The sequence below is a fragment of the Lissotriton vulgaris genome, chromosome 1_1, assembly GCF_964263255.1.
Source record: "Lissotriton vulgaris chromosome 1_1, aLisVul1.2, whole genome shotgun sequence".
Taxonomy (NCBI): Eukaryota; Metazoa; Chordata; class Amphibia; order Caudata; family Salamandridae; genus Lissotriton; species Lissotriton vulgaris.
In genome coordinates, this window is record NC_141685.1 from 1,779,235,303 (window position 1) to 1,779,249,596 (window position 14,294).

Consider the following 14,294-nt stretch of genomic DNA (forward strand, 5'->3'; position numbering starts at 1 on the left):
TGCTCTTCTAATAGAAAGCAAGCGATTTCAAATCTCTCATTTAAATCTTTAAATTGTAGGTTGCTAAGTGTCCTTATCTAGTAGGTTTCCCCATCAAGTCGTGTTCTTCTAACATGTCTTTCGAGACGGTCTACTGTTTAGTATACCTGGAATTTAAGGTGGCTAATTTTATAACACACCTTTTGCATTTTCATTCACATATTGCTCTTATGCTAATTTACATGGATGGTTCGTTCATTGTTTGCCCTATATGCCTATACACAGGGACATTGTAATACATACACTTTGGTCCCATAGTTCTAGATGGCATGACATTTCTTTTTGCTACTAATAGGATAGATAATATCCTATAATGAACTGTTGCAGGGAATGTTGCCATTTTGTTTTTTGACTAAAGATGCTTTGCCCATTGCTCAGATTTGATGGAGACTAGGTTATTATGTCTTTAATATTAGCAGAAGGTTGCTAAGTAAACAATGCAAAGTTGTTTCTTCAATATGCCTCTGAGCCAGGTTACATTTGAAGCATGATCCAATGCCTGAGCAGAACATTCAGCATGCTTACACTTTGTGAAGTGTATTTCGAAGTAAAAGCAAACTTTATTTTCTTCTTCTTCATATTATTGGATATATAGTTTTCCTCGGTTGTACTAAAATTCTGGGCTTTTCGCTCTCAAAATATGTAATTCCCATGTTCTTCAACCTTTTTAGTAACATTCATCTTCATGTATGTATGTTCAATTGTGAAATAAGAAAATGGGTTTTTTAAAGGCAGATTATTAAAACGGTTAAATTCTCTTAATTTGTTCTTTCAGTGAGTTTCCTAGACATGTTAGTCACATTATTGATTTTGGGGGCGCTTGACAGGTGAATCCTCCAATGCAGCAAAAAATACAATTAAAAGGAATCTGGCTGAATTACAAGCATGCAGTTCGCAAGGACCTTAAGGAAGCCTTAAAGATGGGCTTAGATTTTAGACTTGTTAGAGAGTTCAAAACAGATCTACAGTCAGAACGGTGACACCTTGGCTTCAGCTATAGAATTAGGGTAACAAGCTATATGAAATCAATAAATAACCATAATAAAAAATAAATAAATAACATAGGCACCTTTCTGAAAAAAACTCAAGACCTCCAGTAGTAAATAATATTCTTTAGAATTTCTTAGGGAAATGTTCTCATTCAGTCCAGAAAGCCAACCATACGCCTACAAAACTGTTAGAGATTCCCCCTTTAATGGGGAGGACAAGGTACTTACTTTTGGTAATGCCTTATCTGGTAGAGACATAATCCAGCCGCAGATTCCTTACCTTAGAATTTCCCAGGCATCAGGCTGGACCCGGAAGTCTTTTGCATGAGCAATACCCTTGCAGGCCGGTAGGTGGTGTTGGTCAGCTCCACGTGACGTCATCCACACCAAAACCTGTCCGCAGTGCAGGGATGATGAGTTGGTTAGTAAGGAATCTGAGGCTAGATTATAGCTCTACCAGATAAGGCCCTACCGAAGGTAAGTAACTTGTCCATCTGATAGAGGCATTTAGCCATAGATTCCTTACCTTAGAATAGATACCCAAGCAATACTACCCTGGAGTTTAGACCAAGAAGTCCAACAGGACAGAGCAGCCAAAAAGGCCATCCCTGCAGACTTAACTACCCAGGCAGTGGTGCTTAATGAACTTATGGTGTGGAAAACATCTCTTTAAATTGTTTTATTTGTGTTATTCATTCTCGTAAAGTTTAATGCTTATGTTTGAATTAAATATATAGTTAAAATAGGCCTTTCACTAAAGACTTGGTAACTGTAGATATACAGGAATATTAATACACAGAACCCGTATCCCCAGTTGAAATGCGCTTTTAGAAATTGGATTTCAAGTCTTGTAACTTTACCTTTCCCGCCGTAATAACAGCATGCTGGTCTTAGAGTAAAATACTCACTTTGTGTGTTTCTTTGTGTGGGGACGCCCTTGTCCTTTTTCAAATCTACTATCCCCCCAGTCCCCTATTAGCCTGTGCGGGGTCCTCCTTTAATTTCATAGCTTAATGAACGTGTGCATTGACAACCACATTGATGCCTGACAAATGTCGAGGCCTTGAACACCACATTGCATCGCTGTGGTCTCAGGCTTAGCTCTGGTGGAATGAGCTCTTAAGCTTTAAGGAGGCTGTTTCTTGACCAAAGCATAGAAATTTTAATGCAGAGGACGACCCATCACAAAATAGTCCTCTTCTGCACCGCATGACCTTTCTTTGATCCAACGTAACCCACGAAGACTTGGTCGTCCACCCGAAACTCTTTAATGTGGTCAAGATAGAATGACAACGCTCTTTTTGGGTCCAGACAGGGGAGTCACCCCTCCTTTCTACAGGGGAGCGAGGGAGCATAGAAAGAGGTCAAGGTGACTAATTGCCCCATGTGGAATGGTGTTAGCACTTTAGATAAGGAAGAGGCCCTAGTGCGAAGCATCAACTTATCAGGGAGGATAGTTGGGTTAGGAGGCTTGGATGAGAGAGCACGCAAATCACTCACCCTCCTGGCCGAAGTTATTTCCACTAAAAAGGATGTTTTGATGGAAAGCAGCTGGAGGGGGCAGCTGTGCAGAGGTTCGAACGGAGTGCACATCAGGAAGGTGAGAACCGAATTAAGGTTCCACTGAGGCATGATGAATAGGGAAGGTGGGAACATATGTACAAGAGACATCTGTTCACAATAGGCTATTTAAATAAAGAGGGTTAGTCCGGCAGCCTCAAGATGGCAGACAAGGCCGAAAGGTACCCTGTAAGAGTGCCCAGAGTGGAGCCTTGCCGGGCAAGGCTCAAAATAAAGAGTAGGACTTCAGAGAGGGAAGCAGAAAGATGGTCAATAGACCTTTCTGTACAATATTTAACAAATTTCTGCCACCGGCGGCATACACAATCTTGGTAAAGGGACACCTGGCTGTCAAAATCACATCACAGACTTCAGGAGGAAGGTTAAATGCTGCCAACTGCCACCACTTAATCTCCATGCAGGAATGCGTAGAGTTGATAGATTGAGGTGGAACCCTCACCTGATGCTACGACAGAAGTTCCTCCCAAATGGGCAGCCTAATCAGAGAATCGATGCTAAGCTGGAGAAGCTTGGGAGACCAGATTCTCCGGGCCCAGTATGGAGCCACAAGAAAGATTTGGGCCCGGTCGGTTCTTATCTTCATATAGCTCCTTAGTACTTGGGACAGGAGTGGTATTGGTAGAAAGGCATACAGAAGGCCAGAGCTCCACTCAAGATGAAAAGCATTGTAAAGCAAATGCCGCCTTGGAAACTTCAGCATGCTAAATTTCTGAAAATTACTAACATTGTATATTCTCAGCGGAGGCGAACAGATCTAACCCACGGCTTTCCCACCTTCTGAAAAAGATCTTGTGCCACCTCTGGATGAGGACGCCATTTATGATCCACTAGGCATCGACAGCTGAGTTCATCTGCTGTGTCGTTCAGAGAACATGCCAGGTCTTGAACCTCCCTTGCTGCTCCATCTGTTCCCAGATACGCAGGGCCTCGCACCCCGCCCTGTTTGTTGCAGTACCACATGGCTGTGGTGTTGTCCGAGAACACCTGAAAAAGATTTTCTTCTTGATGGAAGGAGGTTAAAAACTGGGTGTCTGTTGCAGTACCCACCCATCCCCCCTTTTGCCTGTTTTCTGATGTGCCTTCGACTGGAAGTGCACAGGGTCCCTGCCAACCAGGTCCTCTATACCAGAAGCTCTTTCCCTAAACTGTAACTTTTATTTTCCTATTGGCACAACTTCCGTACCTATTCTATATCTCTACTACATGGTACCGCTGGTGCCCAGGGCATTGGCACTAAGAAGGGTCGAAAGGAGAGGCACTCAGGACCGTGTAAAGGTTGCTTAGCTAATGCGGTCTTGTGGGCGGGATATGGCTGGCACGGTTGAAAGCCCCATCCATGGCCATGAAAGAGCAAAACGCAGACGGGGGAACGGGAGTTCCAAGGCCTTAGCAGTAGCCTGTGACTCCTTAAAACGCTCCAGAGCCATGACTGCCTGGTCTCCAAAGAGACTGGTGCCATCAAAGGGCAAGTCAATAAGGAAAGCCTGAAAATAGCCAGAAAAGTCAGAATTACCGAGCCTTGCAAGAGGTTGAACGGCCACCCTCGATGTCAGTGGGGTCAAGCCCACAACGAATAGTGAACTTTGCCACATCTCTCCCACCTGATATCGCTTGGGAGAGAAAGGCCCAGGACGCCTCCGGGACCTGAAGCAACACCTGGGCAACCGTTTCCCTCAAAGAGTTGGTGTAACGGTCCAATAGGCATGCTTTGTTCATTGACTGTAATGCAAGGCTAAAGGAAGAAAACATCTTCTTGCCCCAACTATGCGGTTTCTTGGATTCCCTGTCTGGGGGTGAGGAGGGAAACGCACCCTGTGAGGTAGAGGCCTGGACCACCAAACTCCCGGGGTATGGTGATTGGTAAGTAATTTCTGGTCGCCTGAAGCAGGGCGATGATGGCGGCCAACTGTCCTATGCACAGGAGCCTCTGTGATGGGCTTGGACCAGGTTCCCAGAAGGTCATCATTCAAGGTTTCATTGAAAGGCAGGGGGGGTTTCCAGGAGCAGACACCCGGCTGCAGGACCTCTGTTAAGATGTTCATATTGAATACCAATGTAAGGAGCAGAAGGTCCAGGACTTCAGCTGCCCTTCTCTCCACCATAGCATATGAAGCTCTCTCCTCTGTAGCCACGGTAGAGGGAGAAAGCAGGACGGAATCTGGGGAAGTATCCAGGCAACTGGCCTCACACAATTCCTATACCAGTACATTTCATGCTACGGCTGGTCATGTAAAGGGTCTAGAGACCTCTCCCAATTATCCTCCATTCCTAGCCCCTCAAAATAAGGCTGAATAATCGACACCCAAAGGTGCAGTCGGCGCCGGAATCAGCCTCAATAGGCGCCGATCCAGCTCTGGGTCGTCAGAGATTAGAATGGGGCTGACGCCGGGCGCTTCGGTGCAGGGTCCAGTGCCGGGGAAGGTCGCAGGGAAATGACCGCGCCCGTCCGGATCCGACACTGGATCCATTGGGGGGGGGGGGGGGGGGGGATGGGGGGAGATTGGGCTTGGGGGGGGGGGGGGGGGTTGGGGGTGGGGGCGAATAGGTGCCGGAGCCTCCGGCGTAGAACCTGATAGATCCCATCCTGAGCCTCTGGGTCCTGAAGGCGTACCAGGAAGGTCAGGTCGCCCAAATATGAGGGACATGGCATCACAGAAGTCTTTTTATTGGGCAGGTGTCGCTTTGGTACCTGGAAAGGCAGGAAAGAGCGGAGTTGACCTAGGCACAGGTTCTGCAGAAAGTGGCCTAGGGCGTTGAAGCTCCTCCATCACACCATCTAACGGACAGAGATATGTTGAAGCACGCTTCAACTTCTTGTGCTTCTTATGCCTCTTATCTGAAAGGCTTGACGACTTTGAGTGGGAGGACGTGGACTTAGGGATCCCGGAGCGGTGCATGACCAGGAAAGAGACCTTTGGGGCGAAAGTCATGGAATCAAACACCAGGGAGCAAGCAGCTTTAGGGACCGCTCCCTCAGAAGCCTTTGGAGCCATGGTCGGGTGAGTCCTGGTCACTCTCCAGGCACCAGACAAATTACATGTGGATTCATCACAGACATGGCACAATGGCAGGCGCTGCACAGTTTGAATCCAGAAGTCTTCTTCGATAAAGAGGAAAGAAGTACACACCAAAAATGTTTAGCAAAATGTCAAATAAAACCTGTCAAAAAGTGACAGCGGGTAGCTCTTTTCAAAGACCTGTGCTCACTGGTGCAGAAAGAAAAAAAACTGACATCAGCGTGCTGAAGTGGCGCCTATACAGGTGACGCGGACATCACTTCCAGCGCAGACGATGTCACGCGTAACTGACCACTGCCACCTACTAGCACACAAGGGTATCGCTCGAGCAAAAGTCTTCCAACTCCAGCCACATGCCTGTGGTATTCTAAAATATGGAATCTGCGTCTAGATGTCTCTATCAGATAACCACATTTACCCCTTCTCTAATACATGATTCTGCAAAAAACTGTTCTGTCTTCAGGCTTCATCTCATTCATTGGAAAATCATTGCTTAAACTCACAATTTAATCAGTTTTCAGGTGAGCGTGCTATTTTAATGTGAGAAAAGGAATACTTTGAGTAAGTGAATAGGTGTACATTAATGACAATGTTGGTATTGGTGGTATTTGTAAATCTGTGGTATAAGCTTAGTCACTGAAGTGATTAGGAGGACTGTGATGCCCCTAAATTGTGTACTTCGAGCATGAGAAGGTGGAGTTTGTGTGAGTGCATGGTTTACTCTGAGCAAGTGTTTATGTGGCTAGAATGTAGAATTCTTTGAGTTGTTTGAGTGTTTAAGAATTGAGTGTGGATGGTTGGGCGATTTGGGCGAGTTTGTGTGGTTATAACGTTTCCATAAGCAATTATTATGCTTCTTTAGAAAGAGAAGAATCAGCGATTTTCATTAACTATGTTACGTTCTGTTTTGAGCAAAGCTTTATTTAATCATTTAAAATAAGTAATTTGCTTTACAAAGCCCCAGATAGTGGATAGGTCTGTTAAAATGAAACATGCATGGAAACTGGCTACTTTCAGTTGAGAAGCTAAACAATGCTTCCAAAAACAGTGTGTAAGATTAGGACAGACACATTACCAATTGTCATGTCCTTAGTTTTTGCTGCATTTGACTTTGGCTGCATTATGAAAAATGTATTAGATTCAAGTCAAGAAAGCAATTTTCATGTACATGGTAAACCATAAACTAACACAAGGAAATGCAAAAGAAATGGTATTAAGTCTCACCTCAACATCAATACTTTCATTACTTTGAAACTCCTGTATCGAGAGATTATCCGGCGGTGAGCTGAGGAAAAAAACAAAACACAAGGTTATATTCAAAGCATACATCTTTTACTTCTGAGGAAAGGAGGCTACAAGACGGCGTGCATGTTGCTGCAGTGACCCAATACTAAAATTAACTATTTTACAGCAACCTAGGCTTCGCATTGAAGGATGGTTATGTAAATTTAAAGTGTTAAAATATACATCAAAATGTATACAGTTGTACCCTTTGAGCCTTCTTTAACTGGAAAAAAACTTTTAAAAAATTACTTGCTTACACAGTATAGACAGAAAATAAAGTATCATCAGAGAATGCATCTGGAAGCTGGTTGGGGAGTATGCTGTGTGAATTTAGCCTGTGGGTGGCCAACAATTGAGAGCTGTAGAGTTCAGACCCAATGCAGTGCAAATTTCTTAGAGTGACAGTGGGCCATTGAGGGTTTCGGAATACATGCTCATCCGATCCTTGGTCTCTCTGCAGAGCACTCAGCAATGGTCAGGTGTGCACATTGTAGAGGTGATTATACGCAAATGTTTGTGAAGGAGGAACACAGATTTTCAAAATAGTGACAAGGTGAAACTAAAAGATAATGCAGTCCCCACAGCTGAACGGGGGCTTTGTGTATGTGGGGAGGGCGGTAGGTGAAGTGAAGGAGATACAAGGAGGTATGTGCAAGAGAAAGTGAAAAGAGGGTACTGAACAGGAAAGAGATGAGGAGGGAGATATGCAGAGTTAGTAAGAGGAGAAAAAAAGAGTGTAAATGTCTAGAAAAGGGACTGCAGAGGTCAGAAGTGTGAAGAGAACAAGAGTGGTTGAGACACTCCAAACACCTAGCACCTTCCACAAACCATACTAACCATAATTCATAGTTTGCTTAAAAAGTTGAAATTACTTTGTGTATGTTACTGTAAGCATCTGTTCGTGGTATGTAGTGCTGGAGATTCACATGCTTCACATACTCCTGTCATCTAGTGTTGGGGCCAAATGTGTGCAAGTTGGTTTTCTTCGAAGAAGTCTTTCGAGTCACGATGATAAGTGACTCCTCCTCTCGGTGCTATTGCTCATGGGTATCGACTCCATTGTGAGATTGCTTTCCCTCAGTCGGGTGAGATAGAGTGTAATTGTTACTAAAAAGATGACCGTGCATATGACAGCGTAACTAGGTACTGCAACGTCCACAGGCTTCTGTGGAGAAAAGTGGGTGCATGTGAATCTACAGCTTTACATGTCACAAACAGATGCTGACAGGGTGACATAGTTCGTTCGATGGGATGTGTGGCTGTAGATACGCATGGTTTACATAGACTATAAAGTAGTGCCCTTCAAAAAGCGGTGGCTAACCTGTGGGGGTTGCGGTTGTTTGAAAAAGAGTACAAGGCACTGCCTGTCCTACATTTTCTTGTTGTCGTGCTAAAACATCCACACATTCAGTGGTGTAACTAAACCTGAGGGGGCACCCCGTAAGGTAAATAGAGGGGCCCTTGCTCTGGAGTTAATCAGGAACTCTAAGGCCAGAGTACTGTACTGAGGAGACCCCTGAAGCTCGCCCCCCCCCCCCCCCACACCACATGGGCTGCAGGGGCTTGAGTTCTTGTAGCTTGAATGCATTTAATTATCCATCTAGAGATATCTGATTTTGATATGGGCTTTCCTATATGAAGGGCTGAAAAACCTACAAAGAGTTACGTTTTTCAAAACTCTTTAATTCTGTCAATATACATAAAAGCTCTTTTCACATCTAGTGTATGAAGGGCTTTCTGCAACGAAATCACAACGTGGAAAGAAGAAAGGTAATTCAACTGAAGGATTTAGGTGAAAGGAAGAAACAACCTTTGGAAGAAATTTTGGGTTAGTTCGAAGGACTACCCTATCCCTGTGTAACTGGAAAAAAGGTTCTGCCAAGGTTAGTGTTCGGAGCTTGCTGACACGTCTAAGAGAAGTGATGGCTCCTAAAGGACAAGTTCTTACCATCGGTAATGCCTTCTGTGGTAGAGACATGAATCCTTACCTTTGAACTTCCAGGCGTCAGGCTGGATCCATAAGATTTTCCTTAGCAGTACCACTGTGTGCCGGGAGATGGAGTGGGTTAATCCAGCGTGATGTTGTCGGCATTGCGTTCCTCGTCATCGTGACGTCTGTGTCATCAATATAACCACCACTCCGGTGCACTGTAGCTAGTACTTTTCACGTCAGAAGCACAGAGCCATGCAATGACTGACCATGGTGTGGATTTGTGTGGCATCCTTCGGAGTGTCCTGACCATGGTGTGTTAAAAAGATAATTTGGGCTCCAAAAGGGAACAGCCCTGACACTAAAAACAAGTCTGCAGTGGGGGAGGATGTATGGGTCGGTAAGGAATCTGCGGCTAGGAGTGGAATGGGCAGAAAGGTGTCCAGGAGGCATGAGCTCCACTCGTGACGAAAAGTGTTGCCGAGCGAGAGCCACCTTGGAAGGGCATGTCCATAAGATTGGCCTGGACATCCCCTGAAAAAGCAGATGTCCTAAGCCCTAAGCCAGGCATGGTGGTGTACGCCCACTGTTGTGACAATCGCTCTGTCCAGCAAGTCTGTCATGTCCAAGCCACTTCGAATGGTGAACTTCGCTGCATTTCTCCCATCTGAAATATCTTGGGAGAGAACAGAATCTGGTCTTCCTCCGAGACTCTGGGCAGCACCTGCGCAACCGTGTCCCATATCAAATGGGAATAATGGCCCAAATGGCATGCAGTGTTCACAAACCGCAATGCTAGGCTGACGGAAGAGAACATTTTCTTCCCAAAGCTTTGCAGTCTCTTGGATCACCACGTCCAGGGGTGCGGAGGAAATGCACCTAGGGTAGTGGAAGCTTAAAACACCAAGCTTTATAGGGTGGGTTGGGTGGTGAGAAAAGCTGGGTCACTCGGGGCAGGGCAATGGTGGCTGGCAATCGTTCTGTTCACAGGAGTCCCTATGCTGGGCTTGTACCAGGTGCCCGGAAGTACTTCCGTCACGGCCTTATTGAAAGGCAGCAATGGGTGAGAGGTGGAGACACCAGGCTGCAGGGCCTCTGTCAAGAAGTTAGTTTTGACTGCCAACGCAGGGAGCTGCAGATCCAAGGCCTCCGCAGTGCTATGCACCACCATAGCAAACGATGCCCCCTCCTCCAGAGCCTGGTTTGGGGGAGACAGCATGCCAGAATGTAGGGCGGTGTCCAGGCCACTGGCATTACCCAGTTCCTCATACCAGTCCATGTTTTGAGATTGCGGGATTTCAAATGGATCTTGTCCCCCCAATCCTCCTCACTTATTCCTAACCCTTCAGAATAGGGCAGGTTGAACGACAGGAACTGTACAGCTCCGTCGGTGCCAGTCTTGGCATCGGTGGACGCCCAACCAGCTCTGTGTCGTCGGGAATGACGCTGCGCCTGAGAAGGTCATGTGGAGGTGCAACCAGCACCGTTCCGGACTCTGGAACAGTTCCAGCAGGAGGCCGTGGCGCCGGTGCAGAATGCAAGGAACTTACGGGGACTCCTTCATCCGAGCCTGCAGGGCCCGAGCACGTACTGGCAGGGTCAGGATGCTCAAATATGGCACACAAGGTGACATAAAACTCTCTCGGTCGGGTGAGGGTCGCTCCCAGCTCCGGAATGCGTGGAAAATGCAAGGCCAACTCAGGCACCTCTCTGCAGCGCGAGGCCTCGAACGCTGAGGCTCCTCCGTCTTGTCGCGTGACGGACGGGGCGAAGTCGAAGTCCGCTTTGACTTTTTGTGCTTTTTGTAGTGCCTCTTACCTGACTTTTACGACTTGGAAGAAGAGGACTTTGATCCTCTGGAGTGGTGCTCGGACAATCTTCTCGACCGAGATCAGGATCGAGACCGGCAGGGTAACCTCCAAGGAGTTGGGCTGTGAGTAGCTTTAATGACCGGTCCCTCAAAGTTTTTAGCACCATGGCTAGCCAATTGGAGCACAACTTTGTGTCATGGTGTCGCTCCAGGCACCAGAGACATATCAAATGGGGGTCTGTGACCAACATGGCATGGTGACAGGCGTAGCACAGCTTGAACCCGGAGGTCTTCTTGCTAGAAATCCCTAGCACACCAAAAAGAGTTGACAAAAGACAAAAAAAGTTGTCAAAAAATGACAGGGGGTGAGCTCTCTTAGACAGATCTGCGATTGCCAGCGCAGAAAGAAATAACTGACGTCAGCGAGGTGGAGTGCTGTTATACTGAAGACGCGAACGTCACGACGACAATGAACATGCTGCCGACGCCACACGGAAGTGACTGACACCATCTATCAGTGAACAGGGGTAAATCTAAGAAAAATCTTCCTGATCCAGCCTGATACCTGGTTGTTCAGAGGTAAGGAATCTGCAGCTAGATTTCTATATCAGACAAGGCTATCATCCAAGATAGAAATTGGAGGGGGCAATTATGTAAGAGTTCAATTGATGGACCCCTAAGTCTAGTAAGTACAATGTTGAGATTTCAAGCAGGTGCAGGTGGAGTCTGGGTTAATTTCTCTTTTAAAGACTTCCTTAACAGCCTCAATAACTTTTACTTTAAACAATGATAAATCAGGCCTATTTTGCAGGTAGGCAGCTACCGCAGCTAGATGTAGACGTACTAAAGTGTACACTAGTCCAGAAGTCTGCAAATACCGTAGACAGCAGTCAATGTTTTGAACAGTTGCATTAAACGGGTCAATGTGTTTACCACGACAGTAAAAGACATATATTTTCCACTTTGCATCGTAACACACTCTGGTTGTTGGGTTACATGCATCTTTGAGGATGGTCCTACATTCTGGTGATCGATTTAGATAACCAAATTCTATGATCTCAGGAGCCAAATTGCAAGTTTGAGTTCCTTTGGATTTGGGTGCCTCACCTCTGCATGGTTCAGATTGAGAGGATGTGGATCGAGGGGAAGTTTCTCGTGTGGCACTACTGAAAGTCTGAGTAGGGCTATGAACCATGGTTGTCGAGCCCAAGTGGGAACTATCAGAATGAGGATGAGAGGCGTTTTCCTGAGCTTCCGAACTACAAATGGAAGAAGAGGGAGAGGTGGAAAAGCATAATCAAATATCCCTGACCAGTTCATCCATAGAGTATTGGCCATGGATAGTGGGTGTGGGAGCCTGAAGGGGAATTTTGGACATTTTGTGTTGTCATTGGCTGTGTAAAGGTCTATCTGTGGAAAGCTCCATCTATGGAAGGAAGTATGGGAGGAGAACTCTGGGGTGGAGTCCCAACACATGGACTTGTTGCTAAATCCTGCTGAGGAGGTCGGCAAAGTCGTTGTCTGTCCCTGGGAGATATCTAGCTGAAAGGTGAATGTTGTGACATTTTGCCCAATGCCAAATCTTCTGAGATAGGCGTAATAACTGTTCAGAGTGTCACCTGCCCCAGCTTTTGTAAATTGAAAATAGCTGTTGTGTTGTCTGTCCGGATCAAGACACCTTTGCCTCTGAGGTGGCCTAGAAATGCTTTTAATGCTAGGTGAACTGCTAGAAGTTCTAGGCAGTTAAAGAGGAGACTCTGGTGTTTGATGTCCCAGGGTCCCTAAACTGTGAGATTCTGTAGATGTGCAACCCATCCTGTAAGAGATGCATTAGCTGTGAAAATTATCTGGGGAGCAGTGTGGAGGAGTGGCGGCCAATTTGGTAGCTTCTGTGTATTCCACCACTGCATAGCGTAATGCATGTGGCTGTCTATTAATACTGGATCTTGTAATTGACCCAGTCACTAAGACCATTAGCTTGCTAGACATTCCTGCAACAGAAGCATGTGTAGTCTTACTTGTGGCACTAGTGCAATACAAGATGGCATCATGCCTAGAAATCACTGACCTATTTTGACTGTTATGTGTTGATTGGAGTGAAATTGATGTAGCAGTTCTATGATGTTGTGAATCCTGACTGCATTTGGGTAGGCTAATCTTAACTGTGTGTTGAATCTGTGAAGGTTGAAGATGTGATTTCTGTATGTTGATTGTAAACCCCAATTGATGAAAGAGTTGTACAGTGTTCTGAGTGTGCTGTAGGCACAACTGAAGTGTACAAACTTTGATTAGCCAATGGTCCACATACGGAAAGACATGAATACTCTGCCTGTGTGGATGTGCTGCAACTACCGCTAGACATTTGGTAAACACACAGGCTGCAGTATACCTACTGGTATTCAACAGTAGGTATTTATATAGGATTTGATTTCTGGTAAAAAGCAGGGTTTTCAGTTGCCTACACCTTCTGCGCCAGTTGGTGAATCTTCACTAAATTTGACACTCAATTCAGCTTGTGTCTGGAAAGTTTCAGGGTGTCTAAGGGCTGAGAAAAAGAGGGAGCTCCCCAAAATGCGTTTCCCCCACGTTAATTCCCATAGGACCTTTAAACACATCTACAGTCCGAACTGTTCGAAGGAATCACGCCAAATTCAGCAGAATTATACATTTTATTCCGCGGGTCATGCTGTTTGTGATTTGGTGTAAATCCGTTCAGTAGTTTTAGAGATATTAACCGGAAAACAAATTTGTATATAGGGGTGCGGATTCACTAGCGGGGGGACTACAGCGTCAGGCGCCAAAGCAAAGTCTTCATTGGCTGGCCGCAACTTCACAGAAAAGTTGCGGCTGCCATTTTGTTTGTCAGGGAAACGGTCCCCAAGGTTGGAAATGAGTTTGCAGATGAATGAAGGGGTCAGGTGAGAGGTTTCCAGAGTACTGTACATGTTCTAAAATCGGTCTGAGCATGTGTCCTGGGATCTGGAATGTGAAAAAAACTGTATTTGAGCCATTTGCGAAATCCACGGATCCCTCGCGGGGCTCAGCGCATCCCCCATGCAACACCGCAGGGGATCCACAGATTTAATGCGTCTGGAAAAAAATACATATATATTCTTTTATACTCCCTCTTCCTCTCACAGCTACTCACATAAGAATACAGATACTGCCAGACCCACTCACATACCCATACAGACACTCTCACATCCACTCTTAAAACCATACATACACTGCCACACCCATTCACAAAGCCATACAGACTCTCGCACCTATATTGACACTTTTACACCCACTCACATACCCATACAGACACTGTCATATTCATTCAGATTTCATACATGCACATGCACACTTACCTCCATACAGACTTTCACACCCACTCACATACCCATACAGACCCTCTCATACCCACTCTTACACCTATGCAGATACTGTTACACCCATTCACAAATCCTCAGACTCTCACATCCACACTTACACATATATAATGTTTTACGCCCACTCACACACCCAGACAGTCACACCCATTTAGATATTCCACAGACACTATAACACCCATTCACAAACCCATAGACTCTCATACCTACACTTACATCCATATACTTTCACACCCACACACATATCCATACCCTCTCATATCCACTTTT

At 45.7% G+C, this 14,294-nt stretch overlaps 1 protein-coding gene across 2 annotated transcripts in view; it reads right to left on the reverse strand.

The window, feature by feature from the left end:
- Positions 1-14,294, reverse strand: part of MON2 (MON2 regulator of endosome-to-Golgi trafficking) — a 966,303-nt gene that overhangs the window by 108,970 nt on the left and 843,039 nt on the right. For both annotated transcript variants that reach the window (XM_086919098.1, XM_086919097.1), the window contains one exon: positions 6,851-6,911. In XM_086919098.1, the coding sequence (XP_086775224.1) occupies positions 6,851-6,911 (61 nt within the window). The remainder of the gene's footprint in view (positions 1-6,850; positions 6,912-14,294) is intronic.